This window comes from Cydia amplana, chromosome 5, assembly GCF_948474715.1.
Source record: "Cydia amplana chromosome 5, ilCydAmpl1.1, whole genome shotgun sequence".
Classification (NCBI taxonomy): Eukaryota; Metazoa; Arthropoda; class Insecta; order Lepidoptera; family Tortricidae; genus Cydia; species Cydia amplana.
In genome coordinates this window covers 1,949,838-1,971,941 of record NC_086073.1, presented here as the reverse complement: position 1 = coordinate 1,971,941, position 22,104 = coordinate 1,949,838, and the positions used below count along the sequence as shown (strand labels likewise).

Sequence of the window (22,104 nt, the reverse complement as noted above, 5' to 3'; positions counted from 1 at the left end):
AGAATCAAAGTACCCTTGTTCGAGCTGCTGAGGTGAAAAGTAAATTACGTTCTCGACGGCGTTTATGTCAGTGCCAAACTGATGGTATCCGTACAGATTTTTATTGTTTTTTTTGCATATACAGGGTGTCAATACAGACAGGGTGTACTAACAGAATATGGGCCGACAGACCTGAAATAAAGATTTTCAATTTCAATTTCAATACAAGTTTCCACTTTTACTATAATTATACTTAAAGATATCGGTGCAACATGTTTTTCTCTTCCACATTTCTCTAACTTTCATCTGTTTCTCCTATTCATGTCGTCTGTAACACACTTTTCTTTGTCCTTTGTCCAATAAGTACCTACCTTTAACACATTCAGTGCCAGCGTAAACTAACTACGTGCTTAATAGCCGTAGCCGTGATTAATAGCTACGTGTTATGAGTGTAGCCGTAAACAAGAGAAAACCCGTATGTTGCGAAAATTGCCCACGAACAGAGAACCCGCCTAGCGGGTCGCTGACAGTGAATCTGTTAATTAATATCAAGCTATAGAATTTCTGTCAAAGCTCAATAATCTCATAAATCCACGCACGATGGAAATAGATACCACTGAAGACACTACACATAAAGTAGAGTCATCTGCAATAATATGTTACTTTGAAGGCCGCAAAAATATGTGACACGCTCTTATATCGACAAATAAGATCGTGTCAGATATTTTTGCGGCCTTCGTTGTATAACATATTACTGCAGGTAACTGTACCTATAAAGGGCTGAAACCTCTGAATGGGAGTAAGTGGCTTCTCCATTTGCGAATAATTGTGCGGAGATACCCAAACAACGGCGCACATAAAACTGAGGCTTGGGAGCGCAATAACAATAAGTTACGGCTTAGGGAGCCTTTTACTACACACGACTTACTACAAACTTAACCTCCTAAGGCCCACACAAACGAAACATCCAAAATTTGCCACTGAAATTTGAACCTAGGAAATAGAGTTGATTTTGCGTTGTTTGAAAATTGAACGAAACGATGCAAAAGCGACTGTTCCAATTGAACATGGTTTAAATTAGGCTTAGCACGCACTGCGGTTTTTTTCTTGCGGTTGCGGTCAAAATGTAGCAAGTTGTGTGCGTGCGCTTATAAAGAATGCCGTACGTTACATTTTTTGCGGTAGCGGAACCGCTTTTTAAAAACCGCAGTGCGTGCTAAGCCTTACATCGAACTGAATAGGTAGGTACTATAAAGTCTATTTTTTTATTCGGTAGACTTTAGGTAGGACCTTGGGCCTTAGGAGGATATAGAATGGTTGAAGGTTTAAAGGCACCCACTGATGATCAGTCCGCCGAACGATATCGGCCTGTCAGTTGTTCGGAGCTGTCACCTTTTGCGTTTAACTGACAGGCCGATATCGTCCGGCGGACTGAACATCAAGGGGCCCCTTAAGGGACAGCGGCTGGTGAGTATGAGGTGACCTTTGTGTTAGTTTGGAGATTAGGAGGCAGGAAGACAAACAAACATGCTCGCTTGTGCACCCACGCCAGCTAGCAGATGTCCTTAAGCGTTGTCATTCGTCATTTCTTTTGGAATTGCTTACTTACCACACTTGTATCATCAATAGAAAGTCCCTAAAAGTGTTTTTTTTTTTCGTAAGGTCAATGTGGCTGATTCCGTCATAGGGACTATATTCCGTCTACTAGCGTTTTTCTCGAACTATGAACAAAATTGATAATTTCATCGATAAAGCAGCGATTGATTTTATAATAGTTTCAGCAATCAAAAGCATATGTTTTTTTTTCCTACGATTGAAAATTAAACAAATATACGCTCGTGGACGGAATAGTCCCTATGACGGAATAAGCCACATTGACCTTTCCTATTTTACAACGCGTAAATTATTTCGATTACAAAACAAATATTTTGTTACGATACCAGTTACCACCATGCATTGAGGTATATAACAAGAGACGACATCTCGAACAAAATGTTTCCGCACCTCAGAGAAGTGCATGCATGCATGCGAAGCCGAAAATTGTTAACAAAGACGCCACGAGTATTTTTTGACTCAGTTAAACAACGTTGCATACAATACTTTTTCTACGACCAAACGTTTACTTTGAAAACTAAATAATAGTAAATCAAGAGTTATTCCATTGCTTACCGGTGAAATGTTATTCCATCCCTTTTATTATATTTTCTTGTGCTATTGTTGCAACTTTTTAACACGCACGAAGGCATTTTTTAATTTTTTAAATTTTTTTAATATTTCTGTAGGTACATGTGTGGCATCTCGTCAATAGTCGGTGACGTACTAAAAGCAAAGAAGTGCATGCACTTCTCTGAGGTGCGGAAACATTTTGTTCGAGATGTCGTCTCTTGTATACCTCAATGGTTACCACACGTCGTGTCGTGTAAAGACTCCTCCCGCCCCACGACGGGCGGTTTTGTATTTTCTATTATAGCTTTACGGAGTCTTATTTCCATAAATATGGCGGCTAAACACTCGCCCTTTATGTCGGCAGTGATTTACAAAGTGTCGCCATTGCCGAGCCGATTAGGTGACGTGTTTCGGAATTTTACTTTACATTTAAGATACAATGAATCTTTATAAGCGGTTTTTTTTAAACAATAGCATCTGTCATTTGGCATTATGTCCGCCATTTGTACATAATTGTATATCTTTGTGCATTAACCCGGCATTAAAGTTCAAATAAATAAATAAAAACAGTAATGGTACCTAAGTATTTTATTCACATAAATAATTTCACAGGAAAATATTAATCTAGGCTAGCGTATAGGGACCATGCGTGTTGAAGGTTGCCATTTTGTGGCCTGAATCGGAACCATAATAGTTATTTTCGATACAAGTGCGAAAAAGAGGAAATTCGAAACGAGTGGCGATAAATTAAAACACGACGACACGAGTTGCGAATTACCTATTCGCACGTGTATCGAACAACGTTTTACAATACATATGGCACTTTAAAGTTTCGACATACGTACGAAAAGTGCTATTTTACGCACTAGTGCGGAAAAGTAGCCCCATATGTACTGTAAACATGTACATTGACATTGACACTTCACGACAAAGCAAGTGCTGCTGTCTACCGTTCTCGTACGTTTTCTTGTGCATAGTAGGTTCTGCCATCTTGTCAGAGATGTACAAAATGGTTTTAAAAAAGCATTTAAATACAAAATGCAAAATACTTTTCAGATTTACTATTTCAAATGCAAAATACCAAATAGTTTTGCGTTATGTATTTCAAATGCTAAATGCAAAATAGGTATTTTCAAAATACTTTTTCTAAATAAAATACCTTTTGACCAAATCTCAGATATTTTTATTTATTTTAGGTATTTGTCATGATAAATAGAGACACAATGCTGAGCCGAACAAAAACGTCTAATAACATGGCACCTTATGCATGACATTTTGGTCATATTTATCAGTACGCGTATCAATAAATTCTGTTATTAATAATAATAATACTTCGTCTAATAGCGAAGAGTCTCGACCAACATCTTGAGAGACTCTCGCTAGGTGGTTGGATCAAGGGCCAGATGCAGAAGGCGGTGATCTTGGACACGGCGCGGATAGTCCGCCGGTTCCTCTCTCTGTGGCCATGGTAAAAAAGAAAAATTGTTCCACTATGTCGTACCCAAGGGCATACGAAATTAAGTTTGCTAATAGCAATTAGCATGCACCATGCACTAAATTAAGATTTACAGGCAGTGTGTATGTGAAAGAAATAAACATCAATTTTTATTTATTACGCTTTTTAACAATACCTGGCGCTGGCGCCAGGCGCTAGCAGGCGCCTCTATCGGTCAAATTCGGCAATACAAGCGTCATTCGTTCATTTCATTTTGTTTGACTGGTAATGTTGGCTAAACTTAATCACAAAGTATTTTGCATTTTGAAATGAATATTAAAAATGCAAAATACATCTCGAAAAGTATTTCAAATAAAATACAAAATGTTTTTTACTAAAAGGCATTTAAATGCAAAATACAAAATAGGTATTTTGCATTTTGTATTTGCATTTTAAATAGAAGTATTTCAAATAAATCGCATCTCTGCATCTTGTGGGCTACTTTGGAAGTATAAACATCACATTTACGCTTCGTGCCAAAAACTATACTTCTGCCCCATACAGTTTATGCATTGGTATACTAGGTACCTACCTACAGATGTAGTACATAATTGTATTTCAGTCAGTCTCGCTAGTCTCGGTACAAAAAGTAGGTATTGAGGCTGACTGAAGTAGCATGGCAAACACGAACGTTCCCGAGAAAATACGATGGAATACCATTATGCACTACCTTGGTTCTACTCTACAGGTAAATGAGACCTCGATTATGAAAAACTTTGATAGCAGTAAGCAGGTTCGATAGTTATATATATATACATTTTGGGTGGAGTCATGGAGGTTCGCGAGATCTACAGCTTAATGCCTTGTATTAAGGGTCAATCTCGCATATGAACGGGTATTCGTGCTCGTGCGTGCACGTATAAAAACTCAAACATGCGCAAGATCTAGCTAGATCGACTTTTTGCCCCCGAAAACCCCCATATAGCAAATTTCATCGAAATCGTTAGAGCCGTTTCCGTATATAAATAAATAAAGAATTGCTCTTTTAAAGGTATAAGACAGTGGTGGGCAAAGTACGGCCCGCGGGCCAGCTCCGGCCCGCGCAAGAATTTTATCCGGCCCGCTGCCGGTCCTTCGAAATAATTAGGTACCTATCTACCTATGGCTCGCGACGTCACTGTTTCAAATCAAAATGTATTTTTTCTGTGCAGTTTCAGCCCTCCACGGATTTATTGTAATTTTCTGGCCCCCCTTGAAAAAAGTTTGCCCACCACTGGTATAAGACATCACGCCAGATGTAAGACGACTATAATCTTTAAAATCTTTAAATGGTAGTGACAAAGCTTCGTTAGGTACATTATTTGATGGAATTTATTTAATGCATTTCATATATTTCAAAAATCATATACCTACGAAATGGTTATTTAGTGGTTACTAAGCGGTAAAAATAAGTTATGTTAAGGAAAATGAGTTCCATATCCCTGTTAAGTAGGTAGGTATTATTAACTATTTTAATTTAAAAGTAAAATTTCAATGTTTGGCTCCCTAAATAATTGACATTAATGACTATTAAACATTATTGTTTTTTACAATACTTATATACCTGGGGAGGACTGGAAAAAGTGGGGGGAGGCCTTTGCCCAGCAGTGGGACGTTATAGGCTCCTAATAATAATAGTAGTTTCTGTTACAAGGGATCAAAATGATATATTTCCGTCAAGGGCGTACATTGAATCCTGAATGAAGCGATGGATTCTAATGTAGAATCCTGAGCATAATGAGGGATTCAAGTGTTAACGCCCAAGACGAAATAATTTGATACCGTGTGACACAATACTGCTTTTCACATCAACTATGAGGAAACTATGAGGAACTGTGCGTTTCTCCAGAAACTTCCTACCTCGCACAGCCAAACTGTGGAATGAACTGTCGCCTGCGGTATTTCCGGACCGATACGACCTTCAAACCTTCAAGAAAAGAGCGTACTCCCATCTTCAAGGCCGGCAACGCGCTTGCAACCCTTCTGGTGTTGCGGGTGTCCATGGGCGGCGGTAATCGCTTACCATCAGGATTCAGGTGATCCGTCTGCTCGTTTGCCTCCTATATAATAAAAAAAAATCTTAGTGTTGACAAAATCTGATGCTTAAACAGATTATTTAAGCTAAAAAAAAATGTAAAAATAGTGTGCTAGAACAGAAGTGTTACTTTGATCCCTCCTAGCAGGGAGGAAAAGTGCCACTTTGATCCCTCCTAGCAAGGAAGAAAAAGCTCTTTTCTGAATAGATGGTGTGAAAACAATATACCTACCGAATATAAAAAATTATGCACTCACGTGCAAACGTGCATATTCTGAAGTCACATGTTAAGATAATACTTACCTAGTTACTAAACTACAAAAATAAAAGAAAATAAATGAGTATATGTACTTATTTCTTTTTATATAGACGAGTAATGGTCTTCGTTTGGCAACAACAGATAAAAAGTTGACATACCTAGGTATAAAAGAAAAGTTTCCGGCAACAAGCTACACTACATTATACTTTTTTGTATTTTAGTTAATACTCAATAAAATATACTTACCAATTATAAAAATAAGACACAACAAAGCAAACATTTTCACAATAAAGCTGTTATAATTGCTGTAATTTTTTTTCACTTATTTACCACTCATGCGTGAGTGTTAACACAACGCTGGAATCAGTATGATAGCGCTCGAATGCTGGAACGCGGTTCCACGTCCCACCGCCCACACTGTTAACTGACTGTTCGTAAAGCTTATTACAAAAGGCATAAGGTCCACCGATGGGCAGTTAAAAGAGTGTTGCTGTTTGTACGAGGAAACTAAGAAAAATAAAATAAAATAATGATAAAAAGATATTTATTTACCGACACAAAAACAAACAATGAATTGCATGTACAATCAAAATAAATCAGGCAGAATTTACAAAATATATTTGTGCAGTAAAACGGATGAGACACGACGAGACCGCTGATTTTCAGTCCCCAACCAAAATACTTAAAGGTACTTAATTCTTAAGTTATTTAATAACTAACCTAAGAAACCTTAATTGTAATGTTATACGAAAAAAAAGATGACTTGTAAATGTAAATATTTACCAATAAATATCATATCATATCATATAATAAACCAGATAAATAGTCCGTTGCCGTTATTGGACAGGTTATCATTTCAAAGGCTCTATTAAGTAGTAATACATAGTTTAATAGTAATACATAGGTAGGCATAGTTTAATAGTAATACATAGTTTGGCTATACATGGAGCTGATTTGGTATGGTGAGTAAAGTAATATGTAAACTAGTGTTAGACCCAAAACTCAGCTGCCTTCTACTAGAAAATCACGACGCAACTGTTTTATTAATCACTTGAGATAAGTGGTAGCCTATACGAGTAGGTACAAAGCGAAAGAGAATGAAAATAAACCGTAAAATAAAATAAATAAATAAATAATAAATAAAATATTTTTATTGACAAAAAACAAGTTACTAAGTGGGTTTTGAAGTCCCTGACTTCTGAGCTAGGTAAAGACCTGTGTTACAGAAGTCAATGTCCTCTCCTAGACAATAGATACTATATAAGGAACATCGAATCTAGTATGACTTATTTACTACATTTCCCATTTTGTTTTTATTTTATATTTAAAGCAATTAATTATAGGGCCTGTTTTGATACCAGAAAACAATTTCATTTTTGTAAAAGGCAGGTACCTTCATTGGTCAAGTTTAACTTTTCGATTTGACCACGCGCGGTAGACGCTATCTGTATCCCTAGTGTACATTTCCTAATTTTTTTTTCCTATTTTCCTAAACGTCCCGCTTGGCGCGCTGTTAAAAATCCCATACAAAAATAAACATTTATAACGCAAACTCGAACGCACGTCACGCTGACGCTATCGAATGAAATTTACAGTAGGGGTTCTTCACTACCACCAGTTTGGCACTGCACTAATATATGCGAGTACAAGCGAGATGCATAGAAAGTAAATTACGTTCTCGATCACGTTTATGTCAGTTTTGACACTGTCAATGACTCATGGTACGGGCTTTAAGGTACTTGAGATAGGGTAGGTATCATTATCAAAACCAAAAATAATGCTAGTTTTTATCTGTTTTAATAGAAATATTAATACAAGCTATATTAAGGGTTAATCTCGCAAATGAAGGCGGATCTGTCCTGGCACGGTGCGTCGTTGAGCAGGCCGTTCCTGTGGATTGAGCCGCAGAGCTCCTTTCCCATGTATCCATATTTACTTGGCTCATTCGTGTTCCACACTGCAAAGCCGGCCTTGCCGAGAGGTTCACCTGCCAACATTATGAAGAGTTAAGAGCCAACAGGAGCTGAGATTTAAATATTTTAGGTAAATATACCCGTCTCGCTAACGGAAGCGGCTCCTAAAACTAGTGCGATAAGGACAAGGCGAAAAATCCTGCGTAAAAATCTCAAAAACCGAGGTTTCGTACTCGACTGTTTCCTCCTCCAAAACTTAACCAATCGTAACCAAATTTGGAAATCTAAATGATTAAGACATTATCTGTGTCGGACCGTTTTGCTTTTTTGACTAATTGATGTCAGTTTTGAATAGCACGCCTCTCATTGCGGCATAGTCAATTAGGCCATTTTTGAAGGGCTCTAGCGCCTTAAAAAACAAAAATATCAAAAAAAGCAAAACGGTCCGACACAGATATTGACAATATTAATCTGTGTTGAAAAAATCATTGCTCTAGCTTTAAAACCCACGGAGGAAACAGTCGAGTACGTTTGTATGGAGAAATGACCACTCCTGTTGGCTCTTAAGGTTGCGTTCGGGCAGAGACAAGGGAAAAATTCTCTTTGGTTCGGATGAAAAATTAAAAACTGGAATAGATGTCATGGGTACTAAAGAAATCATAGAAGGTAGCATCCTATAGAAGTGGTGTACGCGTGCCTCCGTGAGGGACAAAACATATTGCGACGCTATGATTGGTCGAATTTATTTGTTATGGTGGGCAACAAATGAATTCGACCAATCAAGGTGGTCAATTTACGGTGGGGAATAAAACAAGATGTGAGACTGTGATAAGGACAAACAATAATAGCGCTTTCGCTGCTACTCCTACTGAAAGATACATAAGACTATCCCGTTCTGTCAGTTATCCCCACCACTCATGCCCAATCCAGTTATACTAGATTCATGAAAGAAATAGTGACATAGCTCTCTAGTGTGTGCATAGACGGTGGGATCCTAATAGATGATGTGGTATCTATACGCATGCGTCCGTCAGGGACAAAACATAGGCAATGCGACACTATGATTGGTCGAATTTATTTGTTGTCCACCATAATCCATACTAATTATTTATGGTGGGGAATAAAAAAAATGTGAGACTGTGGCAAGGACAAACAATAATAGCGCTTTCGCTGCTACTCCTACTGAAAGATACATAAGACTATCCCGTTTGGTAATTTCCCCCCCACCCCTCATGCCTGATCCAGTTAAAATACTAGATTCACGAGTGTGTGTGACATATGCATGTGAAGTTTCAGCTCGAAAAATGGGAAGATAGGGAAGCTTGCCAAATTTGACCCTAACAATCATACTTACATACAAATATTTCAAGTTAAATACAAGCTTGACACATATAGAAGAAATCAATTAATTTCTCACCATAAATTGTGGCCCATTCATGTTCATATTTCATAAATCCAATGAACGCATGTTTATATTCACTGGCACCAACTATCACTTCATCTGGGTGCTCGTCATAAAGATCCTTGAGCACCGTGGACTCAGTTTCACTGTTGATGATGGCCAGATGTCCGCCCTCGGCGTGGCACGTGGCCAGGGCCTTACGCCAGGTGTTAGTTATGTGGTGGAACTTGTAGCAGCTGCTGGTACGGGGCTCCCACTCGTACCCTGAATAGTACATTATTGTCGAGGTTCGGAAGTAGCTACTTGCAGGCTGAGGATTCGTTTTAAACGGACGACCTTGGGAGTCCGTTTAATTGAATCCGAAGCCAGCAAGTAGCCTTCCAGCCGAGTCATATATAGTGCTTTTCTCAAAAATGGTGCAAGAAATAGAAATATTTTACAGAAGCAACGTTCTAATTTTCACAGAAAAAAGTACAACCATTAAAAAGATTTGCTTGCCGCCTTTTAAAAAAAAAAGAAGTGTATTTTTCTGCTGAAAATACGCCAACCTATTTGAGACACCTAAATAGTCGCGGTACCAACATTAAGCCTGTAACAGACTATCGCACCGCACCGCGACCTTGGAGCGTCGCACCCATAAGTGAGAGCGAGAAAGAGATTATCTCTTTCACTCTCACTTATGGGTGCGACGCTCCAACGTCGCGGTGCGGTGCGATAGTCTGTTATAGGCTTAATGCTGATCATCTGTTTGGCTGTTTAAGGGACCTATGCCTTCATTTGAGATGGCCATTTAAAGTTTTAAAAAGTTTCGAACTCGTTAAATAATGGAATTTGTATGCAACATTGTAGTCCCGAAATCGAGACTGCAATGTTTTTAACTTTTAAATTTTTTGAATGACCATAAACTATGCACTTCGTGACCTATTTTTTAACCGGCAACGTCGACTTTGCCGTCCATTTTTGAGAAAAATATATTTTTTATTTAGCAGTGTGGAGTCTCCTCTGTCACTGACGATTGTAACAGATGGCGTTGGCACGTTCTACATCGCGCTTACGGAGTTTCGAATGTCAGTTCCTATAAATAAAACTTCTGAACAACTCTTAGTAGACTTCGGTCCCCAGGCACAACACCCGCCTGGAGAGAGTATTCTCTATTGGCCTTATCTATTTACTACAGCACCAATACTTTACAAAAGAATACTGAAGAGCCATCTAAGATGGTATAGACATGTGAGAAAAGGCCTCCGAACATACAAGTAAGTATCTATTGGATACAACCATGAACTTCAAAATCCCTAGAGCTAAAGGGGAGGGGACGGCCGAAGAAAACATAGATCTCCATAGATGGATTAAATCAAGAAAGATTTCCTGTGCTGCAATTTCTCTGAAGTCAACACGTCAAACAGGGCAAAGTGGAAGACGATAAAAAAAAAAGTGCGAGTCGGACTCGCGCACGAAGGGTTCCGCACCATCAACAAAAAATAGAGCAAAAAAATCGTGTTTGTTGTATGGGAGCCCCCCTTAAATATTTATTTTATTTTATTTTTAGTATTTGTTTTTATAACAGCAACAGAGATACATCATTTGTGAAAATTTCAACTGTCTAGCTATCGCGGTTCATGAGATACAGCCTGGTGACAGACGGACGGACGGACAGCGAAGTCTTAGTAATAGGGTCCCGTTTTTTAGCCTTTGGGTACGGAACCCTATAAACGGCAGACCCCACCATCAGATGGGAATATTATTGCCAAAGAGAGCCAGAGAGAGAGTTAGGTTAGGTCATAGAGAAAAAAATACATAGAGTGCTCACTCCATACGTCAGTTTAGACTATTAATTTCAGTGTCTACATCTAGCAACGAGTAGCGGAACTATCAGTACTGCTACTTGACAATAGATGTAGCACCGACCGGAAAGTCTTATCTAACAGCATAAGTCTTTCCCGTCGGTGCTACATCTATTGTCAAGTAGCAGTACTGATAGTTCCGCTACTCGTTGCTAGATGCTAATAGTCTTTTTGGTACTAAAACTGATGTATGGAGTGAGCACTCTATGTATTTTTTTCTCTATGGTTAGGTAGTCCAAAAAGAGTTTACCGTTATCCTTAGGGCCGCACTTGTTCTTGCGACAGAAGTACGGCAGCATACTCCCGCAGCTAACGTCAGCCATCTTGCCCGCGCCAGTCAGCGCCACACAGTCCTCATCCGAGTTAGCGTTGTCCGGCTGATCCGCGGACCAGCCCAGCGGGATAGACGAGAGCGGCACTCCTGGATATAATATAAAAAAAAAAAAAAAATATTTGGTCGGTCTGAACTTATAAATAAATAAATAAATAAATAAATAAATAAATAAATAAATAAATAAATAAATAAATAAATAAATAAATAAATAAATAAATATTATGGGACAATCTTACACAAATCGACCTAGTCCCACGGTAAGCTCATAAGGCTTGTGTTGTGGGTACTAGACGACGATATATATAATAATATAGATACATATAAGTACTTAAATACATAGAAAACATCCATAACTAAGGAACAAATATTTGTGATGAACACACAAATAAATGCCCTTACCTGGATTCGGACCCGGGACCTCCAGCTTCGTAGGCAGGGTCACTACCGACTAGGCTACGGAGGCCGATAAACTTATAGACTAGATAGACTTATATATTGTGGTACAAATATATGTTTAGCCAGAAGCAATCAAGCCTTAAAGGACTTGAAAATTCGTCATCTTTTCTTGGGACAATACCCGCAACACTAATGGAGAATGAAGTAGTATTGGAACTAGTTTTGACGGTGAAATTAATTGCATTTAAGCAGGCATATATCTTGTTGCACCTTTTGAATTTATTTTAATTTAAGAAAGCTTTAATGCGCTGAATTTCTGCGCAAGTTCTAAGTGGAATTTAATTAATACATAGTAGCTATATATAGGTACGGTCGAGTTCAGAAATATATTTGTGTTAAATGTTAATAAAAATAATCATGAGCAATTATATCATAAATATCATAATCATAAAGTATTTATACCGTCGAGTGACGTGAAGTTGTCCTTGGCTCTTATGGAGTTAATCCCGGTAAAACTGTATGTGAGCTGTTTGTCAGCCATCATGGCTACCATCACATTGGCAACGGCGCTGGTCGTCGGAGAAGCCAGGAGTCCACCTGTAAAACGAGATTCGTATTATTGGACAGCCCAAAATAACAATCGGTTGATAAAAATAACACATTTATGTTTTCCACAGAAAGCTTGATGGTAAGCATTTACCGTAGCCCATGGACACCTGCAACGCCAGAGGGATTGCAAGTGCGTTGCCGGTCTTTTTTTTTCTTTTTTTTATTTAGGTAAACACACAGTCACTACAAGAAAGGCCTAAATATAAAGTATTTTTAACACTATATACAGTTTGTGTGACCAACACCGTTCACCACTTATTACAATTAGGTAAGTACTTTGATTATTCGGAGCTTATACCTCTGGAGCTTAAGGCTCCGGGAGGCATTGACAAGGTAAAGGTTATTATTACATTAAGTTCATACATCAAAAAATTAAATATTTAACGCTTAATAGTTAACAGCGCATGCAGCATTACGTTACATAACATAAGTTATATGAAATAATACATAGGAATACATTAAATAGTACATTTTGCTTCATTTCACTACATATTACATATTGTTACTATGTCTGAGTATATCTGTTACAAGTTTTTTATATACACCAGTACGGCTACCATCAGTTTGTCACTGACATAAACGCCGTCGAGAACGTAATTTACTTTCTATACATCTCGCTCGCACTCGCATATTAGTGCAAACGGGATGTATAGAAAGTAAATTACGTTCTCGACGGCGTTTATGTCAGTGACAAACTGATGGTAACCGTACAGAACTGCAGCCAAAAATCAGTCTTTAAGATGGGAGCACGCTCTTTTGCTGAAGATCGCATCGTAATACCACGGCGACAGTTCATTCCTCAGTTAAGCTGTGCGAGGCAGGTAGTTTCTGGAGACACGCACATGAGGACTGCCATGGAGAGAATTATAGAGAATGCCTAAAAGCATTATTTACCTTCGAGGTAACAGCTCATTCCTGCTTCCGCCCAGGTGGCGGGCACCATGTGCAGGCGCAGCCACGCGTCCGCTTCCCGGCTGTACTCGTAGCCAGAATCATCGGCAGCCACATATTGTGTTCCTGCAAAGTGAGTTTTTATTTAGGTATAAATAAACAGATTTTTAAAAGTTTTTATATTTAATTGTTACCCGATTTAATCACGGGGAAATGTCATGGAATAATTCACATTAAAACTACTTACCTAGATTAGGTACCTACCTTTATTTTCAAGGGCAGACTAGACTCCTACCAAAAGCGTACTAGGTTAAAGTTGGCTCAATAGAATCAATAATCACAAAAAACATTTTTATTTATAAAATCAATCTTAAAAAAAAGTAAAACAGGCTTCAAAAAGTTAGCAAGTTTAAAGGCGTTTGAAGTCGGTGCCAAGACAAATAGTTACAATACCTAATAATACTTGAAGACGCATTTTTAAGTTTTAAAAGTTGCGATTAGTAAAAAAAATAACACCAAAATACTAAAGTAACTTACCGGTGACTAAAATAAGACACATTAAAGCAAACTGAACCATTTTAAATTGACTGATTGCTTGCTATTTTATCGCTTTTTGTTTAATTTGTTTATAACTTATGCACGAAACAACACGCAACAACTGTCAAATAATTATGCATGCATTACGTTCGCGCTCTCATTATATACCTACACGAATCCGTATCAATAAATACTTACCTATCCCAATACATAATGGCCGTGACTACACGAATGGTAAGCCCCACATACCTATACGTAAACAAGATAACCACCCAACAATACCCTAGTTCAAAATCTCCCATCTGGTCCAAAACTGACTCAAATATCTTTGTTTAGGTGTGATTATTATTTTGAACTATTCGCTATGTGCACGACTGGTGCAGACTGCTGCCCTCATTTTGTCGGACTTTCTACGTTAAATCTTATGGAGTAAAATTAGTTAAAGCGGCTGCCGCTAGTACTAATGTCAGATATTCCATAAGATTATACCTGTGTTTGTGACGATCAGCGCCACTTCCCCCTCCACCGACCACCTTCCCAATTATACCTACTAAATTATGAGTCAAAACAACACGTGATGTTCTTTCTTTATTACGTACTTAACGTATTGCATTTGTGAACCATCTAGACCGCTATTGGACTTGAAGTTGGGTGGTTTTACGGTAATACACACAGCGCTGTGTTTTGCTTTTTTTCTGTATTTTTTTAAGCGCTAGAGAGCACTTCAAAGAGCGCAAAAACGGCCTAATTGACTAAGCAGTAAAGAAACGCATGGTATTAAAAACTGATACCAATCAGCCCAAAAGGCAAAACAGTTCGACAAAGATTAGCACCTAAGTAAAGTCGATTTTTGAGATATTTTCGCAGGATTTTAGCCCCAATCCGCGAGACGGAAATATGTATTCAGTTATTCAAAATAAAATTCTCAAATCTGATAAGGGGCTCAGCTGGCCTTTCCTCTTAAGCACTGTCGTAGTCGGGTAAAACCTCAATCAATTATAAATTATATAAAAATGGCAAATTTCCTCTGTTGATATTTCATTCTTACCTATCTCGTAAAGTCGGGAGTAGGTACATTACATTCTCATAGGTTATCGGGGCACACTGTTTACGCATTATGAATAAAAGATTAATAAGAGCAAGGGGACATATACTGTTTACGCATAGTGGAAATCACACAATCGTGACGTCACTATTTCTCTTAAGTATATGTACATATGAGCAAAATAGGAATTATACCGGGAGTGGCTTGTAATAGGAGCAAAAAAATTAAACTGTAGGCTGTACTCCTCAGCCTGACCAACATTTCTTCAACAACTTTTAAAAATTATGAAGACTTAAGACTTCCTATTTTTCATACAAATTAAATATTAGGTACCTTTCAATGTAAGTACGCCATTATCATAGACTATCACTGATTGACGTTGCTTGTCACGCCTTAAACATAACAAAAGTCTTAGAATAAACTTTAAAGTGTAGGTAAAAATCAAAACGCAAGTTATTTTTAATAGTTGCTGAACAAATGTTGGTCAGGTTGAGTAGTTCAGCCTACAGTTAAATTTTTTGCTCCTAATACAGGCGACACCCGGTAAATGTAGGTATTATACTCGTATATAGGCATACAATAGTTTTCCTGCTAAACTCCGTTTTTTAATTCTCCGAAACATAAGAGTCACGAGTTTAGGCAGTTAGGTATGTTTATTCATATGATAATAGTTTTAAAAACAACTATTTATACTTAAGTAGTGATAATGATAACTTATTAATAATTCAAATGAAACATACGAGACAACGTGCCTATTTTTGCCACGAGCGCTTAATGCTAGAATATTATAAGGCACAACGTACACGTGCAGGTGCAAGTGCACGTCTGCACATACGCGTTCGGTGTGCACATGCCTTTAGAGTCATGTCATTGCGTTCCATTTTCTTAGTACCTATTCTTCATTTTGGAAGGAAACTAACATTATAATGATTTTTACCCCCGATGCAAAAAGGGCGTTGTAATAACTGCACCTGACTATATTTACATTTCGTCAGGTGACAAGCAACTGTCACTAAGTACCACCACAAGTTAATAGCCATAGTGAACCATATTAGTACGAATAGAAGGTTGATTTTTGTTTAAATATTTTATAGTCATTAGTGACTTGCTTATCACCTGACGATTTGACATCACATTTTTTTTCATACCAAAGGATTATACAATAAAGACTCACATTGAAATCCCAATTTTTATCATTTATTATATTCAACAATAAATAATTCTAATAAAAAAATTACTGCAATATATACAAATCACCTATAACAAACTTTGCGCTTAAATAACTCCGCTTACAGACTAGACATTGCACCACAGATAAAATAGCGATTTAAAACTAAACACAACATAAAACATTTGCTAAAACTTGAGCTCCAAGGAACTTCCAACTTTCCCTCCCTGATTTATAATTCCCCCCCCCCCCTCATTCTATTCGCGCTGGCCACGTCATTGCGCAAATGGCTTCGGCTACAAGACAGCCATAGGTTGGAGCGAGACACGACTATCGGACCTTTCGTTCCCACCTATGGTTTTCGCCTTAGCCGAAGCCAGTCGCGCAATGTCGTGGCCAGGCCGTAGAGCTCGTGCGCGAACGGTAGGTAAGGAAGCTAGGGTACAGTGACGTCTAAAAATATCGATACGGACACTGTGCCAAAAATATGGTAAAATATACACTACGTTAATATATGGGCGTGTACCTATAGGTACATATTTTTCGCCGGATCCCTTTGTTTGACATAATGATTGAAAGTCATAAATTCATAATGTAATGATTATCAGATTATCATTAGTCATAATTCTGAAACCGTTAACTTTTCAGGAATTTCCTAAGGTTATCCTATAGTTAGGTTAGGTTTGTTTTGACGACCGGTCTGGCCTAGTGGGTAGTGACCCTGCCTGTGAAGCCGCGGTCCTGGGTTCGAATCCCAGTAAGGGCATTTATTTGTGCGATGAGCACAGATATTTGTTCCTGAGTCATGGTTGTTTTCTATGTATTTAAGTATTTGTATATTATATATATCGTTGTCTGAGTACCCACAACACAAGCATAGAGCTTACCGTGGGGCTTAGTTAATTTGTGTAAAAATGTCCTCTAATATTTATTTATTTATTTATTTATTTGTTTGTTTTATGGCGGGTACCCGTGGGCGGCAGGCTCGGGGACGTCTGTCGCCTACACGAGGGTCCCTGGGATGGCCAATGCGCAATGGCGCACTCTAGAGTAGAGGAAAACAGTTCCTCCGAAGTCGAGTCCGGAGTTCGGACAGCCGCTGGCGGGGTTCCGGAAGCATGGTCCCGGCCGTTTCCCGTGCCTCGCCTTAAAGCCTTGAGGGGTTTTAGTGGGTATACCTGGGGTCTCATCAGCCCACAACAGGGAGTCCCACATAACCACCCGGCCCGTCCACGCGCCGGGTGGTAAGAGTATGACAATTATCAAGAAGATAAAGAGGCTATTTGAATCTCTAAATCTAATTAGAAAACAATGTTTTGAATTAAATACTTATATTAGACAGGTGGAAATCGGCCTGTCTTGAGAAAAGTCGTCGACATCTCTTCTAAATACCTAAAACTGGTATGGATGTGTTCCTCGTGGTCTCTAGAATACGAAATGACCGGTTTTAGTTTATGGAGTGGGGGACGGGTCGAAAAAAAGGGGGGCAAAGATGGCGGCCGACCATTATTGATATTTGTTCACATCTTGAGTCCTATGGGACCGATCGGTTCGTGTGAGGTGTCGTTTGAAAGAGTATTAAACGTGCTATTATTGTTTCATAATAACCGTAGTCATAACTGTAGTCGTTTACAAAATATTTTAAAATATTTGATTTTATACCTGGATGGATGGATGGCATAAGTACTGATTAAATATGCGCCTAACTCAATAAATTACAACAATACCGCAATTATTTTATTACAAAATATACGAGACATTTCATTAGCTTACCAAAAACATAAGTTTTATTGGCGTATGATATTATATAACCAATTAATAACGAATTTTGTTCAGCATGGGTCACTACGCACCGTCACGTAAATGGCGGGCGACCGACGTAAACTTTTCATTATTTCTCGGGTTCTATTTTATTGATCAATTGCTGATAGGTACCATTTGAAAGGTTATTAAACGTACAATAAATGATTTCTAATAGCCGTAGTCATAACTTTAGTAATTTACAAAATATTTTAAAATATTTGATTTTATTACCGTGCATGGATGGCATAAGTACTGATAAAATATGCGCCTAACTCAATAAATTATAACTTTACTCCAATAATATTCTTACAAAATGTACGTGAAATTTCATTAGCTTTCCAAAAATATAAGTTTTATTGGTGTATGATATTATATAACCAAGTAATTACGAATTTTGTTCAGCATGGGTCACTAAGCGCCGTCACGTAAATGGCAGGCGATCGGCGTCAACTTTTCATTATTTCTCGGGTTTTATTTTATTGATCAGTTCGTGATAGATACCATTTGAAAGAATATTAAACGTACTATAATTGGTTTTCAATAACTGTAGTCATAACTTTAGTTATTTTCAAAATAATTGAAAACATGATTTTTTACCGTGCATGCACATACGTACTGCTAAAACATGGTTCTAACTTAATAAATTATAACTTTATCGCAATTAATGTATTTACAAAATATACGAGACATTTCATTAGCTTTCCAAAAACATAAGATTTATTGGTGTAAGATATTATATAACCAAGTAATAATGAATTTTGTTCTGCATGGGTCACTGCGCACCGTCATATAAATCCCAACAAACAATTAGGCGACACTTAGCACCTATTTTCTTACCTAAAGACAGCCTGGCTCTAGAATAGCTACATCTATAGTCTTAGTTTACAGTTTACAGGCTCTGGTGAGATAAAAGTGTTTAAAAGGTTCATCTAAAGATTTAAGATCTACAGTAGCTGTTTTGGGCGCTATATTGCATGTTAAGCTGCTAGTATTATAGCTTATAGCTCAAAGTGAATTGAACAACCTTAACATCTATATGAGTAATAATCTGCAATTTGCACTTAAGGTTCTAAACGTGTGATAAAGCCTTCTACTTATAGCTTTTTATATCGCAATCGCTACTTAACTCTCTTGTATGACTTACAGTCGAACAGAGAAGTTATGAGTCGCTATTATAGATCTAAGATCATGTAGTTACAGACGAGCGTTATTTAAATACCGTAGTACATCTTATAACTGTCAATAGAGTCATACTTACAAGCTAAAACTACAATGCCAAACGCCAATGAATCAATAGGTAAGCAAAAACTATAAATTAGACCGTAAAATAAAATAGTAAATAAATATAATATAGATAGTTTACTCAATATTGACCTTATCTTCTTCTTATCTTAATAACTATCCGTGAAGTCCGGTTTTAAGTATAGTAATAGTACTATACTTAAAACCGGACTTCACGGATAGTTATTATGTGGACATGCGCTGCTACTCAAATAGTAGTCACTTATTTTGCATCCTGGAGCGTGCGGCGACAAATATCTCTTTAACGCCACAAGCCTCAGATCTCACTAAAAAGGTGATTTTAAATTATTAACTACGGAGTGGGTTTGAAAACGTTTTACGTGTAGACGCGTGAGTCAAATAACAACACAGATATTAAGTACAGATATGCAGTGGTTTTGCAATCATGAAAGCTACGAACTTAACGATGTTATGAACCTAGAACTGGGCTTTTGTCAAAAGAGTCAAAATATACTTAAGTTTCCTGTGATAAAAAAACAAAACAAACAAACCATCATTTATATCGATATTGTATCATTTTCGATACCTACATTATAAAATGTACTGTCAAACAATAATAGAATGCTGCTGGTCTACCAGGCGCTCGCCGCGCCGTGTGTTTCCTTGCTTGGCGAAATTGGTCCTGGCATACCTACATATATGTTTATAGTTGTACGATAACTAAACAATATTTTTGGAAAGTTAATTCTAAAAAATTCACGCTATATTTACTACATTATCTCTTTCTCACATTATTTCAATCACTAAGCAAATCTCTAAGGTAAAAATTAAACATTTTCTTTAATATTTTTAAAATGGTTATTTTGGGCCTCAGATTTCAAACAATCGAGTATTCACAGAAAATTTAATATGCTTGCAAATGGTATCCACCATGTATCAGAAAAATAGAACCCGAAATATAATGAAAACTCAACGATGGCCGGGCTCCATTTACGTGACGGTGCACAGTACCCATGCTGAACAAAATTCATGATTACTTAGTTATACAACATTATACAGCAATAAAACTTATATTTTAGGATAGCTCATAAAATTTCCCGTATATTTTGAAAATATTTATTGCGGTAATGTTATAATCTATTGAGTTAGAAGCATGTTTTACCAGTACTTATGTCCATGCACGGTAAAAATCATATATTTTCAATTATTTTGTAAATGACTACAGTTATGATTACGGTTATTAGAAACCAATTATTGTACATTTAACATTCTTTCTAATGGTATCCATCACCAATTGATCAGTAAAATAGAACCCGAGAAACAATGAACAGTTGAGGTCGGTCGCCCGCCATTTACGTGACGGTGCGTAGTGACCCATGCTGAACAAAATTCATCATTACTTGGTTATATAATACCATACACCAATAAACCTTATGTTTTTAGAAAGCTAATGAAATTTCTCGTATATTTTGTAATAACATTAATTGCGGTAAAGTTATAATTTATTGAGTTAGACGCATGTTTTATCAGTACTTATGCCATCCATGCACGGTAAAAAATCATATATTTTAAAATATTTTCTAAACGACTACAGTTATGACTACAGTTATTATGAAGCAATAATAGCACGTTTAATACTCTTTCAAACGACACCTGAAACGAACCGATCGGTCCCATAGGACTCAAGATGTGAACAAATATCAATGCTGGTCGGCCGCCCACATTCCCCCCCTTTTTATCGACACGTCCCCCTCTCCATAAACTAAAACCGGTCAATTCGTATTCTAGAGACCACGAGGAACACATCCATACCAGTTTTAGGTATTTAGAAGAGATGTCTACGAAAATCGTGAAGGAGACGACTTGTGTTTCATTTAACTCCAGACTATATTATTCAACACTGCTCATCACATCAATAATCTCTATTTTACCCCAACGCACCTTAAAGCATATTTTAGTCCCTAAAATGTAAACGCAGTCTAATGAATTATACTATTTTGGCATTGCGTTACATATTTGTAGATAATTCCACAAATATGTAACGCAATGCCAAAATAGTATAATTCACAAAAGCCATTGATAATCTAATAGACGTGTATTCATATTCAGTAGTGTCTTTTTAGAACCTCGTTACAATCAGTACTCCACACGTGCAGTGCAGAGACACCTAAAGCCAAATATAATTTCATCCCAAACATTTCACTACTCCTCGAATTAAGCCATGGAAATCTCACATTATAACATACACAACCTAGTCCAAATCATTTAAGAGTTAATTTTAATTACACGCCGAATTAACATACGATCTTCCAATCAATGCCAGTTAATCATGTTGCAGGATTTGGTTTGTTTTATGGCAATCCTGAAAAGTTACGCGTTTCTGAGAAAAACCAAATTATGACTAGCGAAAATGCGTACAAACAATACATTGTGACTCAAAACTTTATGGGAGACAATAGAGACCCATTTTTCGCACTTTGTCCGTATCGATATTTTTAGGCGTGACTGTACTAAACCATGTGTGTAATTCATTGATTATATAAAATGGGTGAATATTCATTCGGGCTACGAATTCGACAGATGATGTAGCGGCTCCGTACGTTATGCGGTGACAGTTGTAACCAAAATTTGTTTTTCGTTGTTGAGACTTTTATATTTGTGTTACAACAGCCGTATAGTCAGCAGCAGAAGTTGCTAAGCGGGCGAGGTGTTCAAAATTACCTTGACACGCTCTTATTCTCTTAATAAAAACAACGGGTTGCACTCCGGGAGAAGTGAAAAGTCAATGACATTGTAACAATTTTTCGATCAGGTCACGTGTCCGTCTTACGAATTTTCAATCTGTCGAATCTGTCGGTCACGTGATCTGTCGCGAGTTTAACATTTTTTCCCCGCCTCAAAAAGTGCACAGCGCCGCTAAAGAAGTTTTCACTTCAAAAAGTCGCGACAGAATTTCAACACTTCGCCCGCTTAGCATCTATTGCTGCTGACTGTACATCGCTGGCAA

General features: G+C 37.5%; 1 protein-coding gene across 1 annotated transcript; it reads right to left on the bottom strand.

The window, feature by feature from the left end:
- Nucleotides 1-7,736: 7,736 nt before the first annotated feature.
- On the bottom strand, nucleotides 7,737-13,435 carry LOC134648212 (secretory phospholipase A2 receptor-like). The gene is made up of 5 exons (XM_063502696.1): nucleotides 13,306-13,435; nucleotides 12,265-12,399; nucleotides 11,323-11,493; nucleotides 9,244-9,492; nucleotides 7,737-7,918 (listed from the first exon to the last, which is right to left on the bottom strand). The coding sequence occupies exons 1-5, from the start codon at nucleotides 13,352-13,354 to the stop codon at nucleotides 7,737-7,739; spliced, it is 786 nt and encodes a 261-aa protein (XP_063358766.1). The 5' UTR covers nucleotides 13,355-13,435.
- Nucleotides 13,436-22,104: the final 8,669 nt, after the last annotated feature.